Source organism: Necator americanus, chromosome IV (genome assembly GCF_031761385.1).
Source record: "Necator americanus strain Aroian chromosome IV, whole genome shotgun sequence".
Classification (NCBI taxonomy): Eukaryota; Metazoa; Nematoda; class Chromadorea; order Rhabditida; family Ancylostomatidae; genus Necator; species Necator americanus.
Genome location: NC_087374.1, coordinates 8,400,895 through 8,404,748, shown reverse-complemented (window position 1 = coordinate 8,404,748; position 3,854 = coordinate 8,400,895). Strand labels below are relative to the sequence as shown.

At 41.2% G+C, this 3,854-nt stretch overlaps 1 protein-coding gene across 1 annotated transcript; it reads left to right on the top strand.

The window, feature by feature from the left end:
- Positions 1 to 3,356, top strand: RB195_000663 (uncharacterized protein; the record flags this gene model as incomplete). The annotated part of the gene is made up of 4 exons (XM_064197130.1): positions 1 to 196; positions 645 to 820; positions 1,617 to 1,725; positions 3,034 to 3,356. 4 exons carry the CDS (start codon positions 1 to 3, stop codon positions 3,354 to 3,356), a joined length of 804 nt encoding a protein of 267 aa, XP_064053011.1.
- Between the last annotated feature and the right edge of the window lie 498 nt (positions 3,357 to 3,854).

Below are 3,854 nucleotides of genomic sequence, written 5' to 3'. Positions count from 1 at the left end.
ATGGCTTGCGAGTCGTTACGTGTAGTGCAAGTGGATGCGAATATTTTGGACCGCGAGTACAGCAAAGTGATTGAGCAGCAGGTTACCCAACTCATGGTCGAGCTCCCGGTTTCTATCAGTCCTACCTGTCAGAAAATGAAGCCTGAGATACAGCTATTACTTGAGGGAATATTATGGACATCGAGGATTTATAGAGGTTAGCTTTATTTCTCATAATATTCTACTGACTTACAAATGTGTAGGACGATAGATATAAAAAAACCGGACTCGGGAAAGTGTTGGACATGTAACTATTGGGCATTTTCTGAATTATTGCTGGATAGGGTTGGAATGAAGGTCTTGGACATTCTTTGAATTATTAATGTTCATAAGCACAAACGAATGAGGGTGCTTGCGTTGGAAACAGCTTTTTTTACGAGCTGCGGAAATTATGACGATGTTGAAGTAGATTGGCAGTGAATTATTAGATAGACAATGCGAAAGAAAAGGTATCGAACCAATTCTTATTTGAGATATAGGAAACAGCAACAAAAATGTTCATGCATAATTCTTTAGACAATAACCAATAAATAAATAAGTTTCAAGTGGCCGAAGGAAGAAAGATACTCCCTTCTTATTATTTCCCCGTTTCAAATCCTTTGCAGGCGCCTCTCCTGGTCAAGTGGAAATGGGCATTTCTTACAAAAACTATCCATTCAGCAAGGTGTTTGCACATTTCTTACTCTCAGTGGTCGTTCCTTATCTTCGTGGTCGAATGCCGGACATTTTCGATAGCCTTTTAGTTAGGAGATGTTTGTCGAAAGCTGCAGCTATGTATGAGGTATCTTTTCCTGTCATGTTCTCTGTAAGGTGAGTACTCAAAACTTTTCTATAGTAGAGTCAAAATGACAGTCGCTGCAGTTGTGTAAGCGGTTGCGCTCGAAGCGATGTGGTGGAGCGTAGCGGTTAGGATCGAATATCGAGGATCCTTGGTAGCATTGTTCAGTCGTCGCAGTTCGCGATGGTCCAACCTCGATTCCAACCGCTCTCTGCACCGCGTTCGCTTCGATCGCAGCTGCTTACGCAACTGGACCGTGGTTCATGATTGTTGATCATTGTTCATGTCGTTTTGATTCGACTATGCTAGCGCAAGACTCAAGGTATCGCAGCAAAATGTATGTACTAGGAAGAGAATATTCAGCAATTATCTCGTATAGATTTCTTTTTGCCTGTTTTCTATTCAATGGTGGGGATTACGAAGTTCTCCGCAACGGAAACAGCTAAATCTCTCGTTCCACATCCTTTCTCGGAACATTTCACGGCGCTTAGGTAGTTTGGGGAGGGCTGGGGGACCTCAATTGCGCTATTATTTCTGGAGGCGAGCAACTAAGACAAACGGTATCCTAGCATCTAAGCATAAGTCTTAGATGATCTATAACATGGAGACTAAAGCTAATAAGAAAAAAGAAGATAGTGCTACCAGAAATAAGAACGCAGGTGAGTGTCCCTTACCCCTCCCACCAACTACTTTGGCACCCATTTCACTCATTTCATCGCTGATATTGCCGCGATCATCGCAACACATTATTTTTAATCGAAGGCTTGTTAGTTCCTCACAATTTGCAAAGAAGTTCCAGGTGATATCCATTATCCATTACTTGAATTTTCTTCGTGTTGGTGGTCACAGTACGCTTGTCGAGTCATATCTGAGCTTACGGAATTGGAATAACAGGCAACCTACTATTGGTTCGTTTTTTTTTTACATTCCTTTTAATAATCATGATGAAAGTTTGCTCACTTGAACCAGTCAGTTTTTTGAATTTTCGGTACTCCATTGTCCCAGATGTATTCCTAAATTAGGGGTCAGTTAGACTGGCTTTAACTCTAAAAGTATTGGAGAGCAACTTCTCAAAACTTTTCAGTCATACATCTGTTGGGATAACAGTGTCTCACTTAAAACTCTGATTTGCTGGAAGAATTCAGAGCAATACCACTAAGCTGCAGTGAGATATCTCTATCCACAACCAATTAATTCAAATTTAGCCATTTTCTGTAGAAGACTTGTAGAGATGAGAGCTGCTTCAGAATTAAGAAAGAATCTTTTTGTTTAATCACATTCGAATGATAAGACCTGATGTACAGTCAGTATATCTGCAGTCGAACTGTTACAACTAAGGTTGCATAGGTTTTTGTGTTAACCCAGACTGCCACTACTCAAAATTTTGGGAAATTCTATTCGAGCAAAAGCATATCTAGAGACAGATACGAACACCACAGTGGGACGAAGCAATGAGATTGCGAATTTCTGATTTTCCCGTACGGTATAAAATGAGTCTGTGGGTTACAGCATACGTCTCGCTGTAGCTCAATGAAGTCGCCCTATATTACGTCGCTTGTTGTCCAGCATGAGTTGCGTTCGTGAACCGTCCTCATACAATCGCTATGAATCGGAATATAGTCGGGTCAAAACGATCTGAAGCTCGCTGCAGTTGCGTAGGCGGCTACGTTCGAAGCGGTGCAACGGGGCGCAGCGGTTAGGATCGATGAAGGACCCTTGCTAGCACTACTTATTGAGTCTACGATAGTCCAACGTGGATCTCAAACGGCTAGCTCCACAGCGTTGCTTGAAGCGCAGCCGCTTACGAACCGGGGTTCTTGTCGTTTTGACCCGACTGTGTCTGTTCTGTTCTGGCACTCCTTACTTTTATGTAGCAAGATGCTTCAGCTCGATGACGTGCACAATAATAACCTCACATCTTTTTGGTTTTTCAAAAACTTCAAACTCCCTAGGATTTGTTAGGATCCGATTCAACTTTCTTCGATTGTTTAGCCGTCCACGGTTCATCTCTGCTTTTCTTCAAAAGAATTCTAGAGTGACATCCTTTAACTCGTTCTTTATTTTATTCGAATCATAATAAAAGTGTACAAGGAAGTGTTCTATTTGAACTAAATTAATCTCTCGAATAATATCTAGGCTCCGATCTCATAACAAAAATACTATGATCTAACAATAAATGCATACAAAGAGAATAAATGAAAAGGCGGAAATTGCAGGCACCATCAACTACGAGTCACAGAATAGGGAACTATTATGGCACACGTTTCGCGACGCACTTCTGCTGCTTTGGCCAGCCTATGCAGTTATCTACGAAAAATGGTCTGAACGACACAAACCAGAACCTCAATCAAATGGAGAGGTACTAAGCTGCGGAAAATGTGGAAAAACTGCGGTGGTCCCGATGCGAATGAAAGGCTGCGGACACATCGCTTGCTACTGGTGCGTCACGTCACGTCGCGCTGCAGAATCTGCACAATGTACCGTCTGTGGAAAGGATGAGCAGAATGTCACACTTGTGCGAGGGCGTGTGTTGATGTAGGGGAACAGGAAATGTACAAACGGTCGTTGAAACTTCGATTGAATATCCTGAAATTATTCAAATGTGGTATTGACGTAAAGGTATATACTTGTTATGTTGACAAACACCTTGTTTTATTGTTGTAATCAAGTTCTCACTCGATCACTTTTGATTTCGTCAAATACTGGATGAGTTCCTTCACTTCGATATGTCAATTAGTGACTTTGATGGTTTTTTTCGTCACCAAATTTGTTTATCAACAGTCAGAAATTATTATAGTTAAAAGGATGATTTCTATAAAGATAAATGATGGTCATTATCGATCGGAAGTAATCCATGCTCCCGAAATTTCTGTGATTTTTTTTTGAATTTCAAGTATAGTAATTGGGACTCGAATTCAAAATACTAAGCAGCATTTGGCTTTGATTCGAACTCGCAGACATGAAAAAGCGTCATCGGTTTTGCTTAGGTGACTATGGTGGTGCAGGGGACAGGATTTTTGCTGAGGCTTGCACTGAA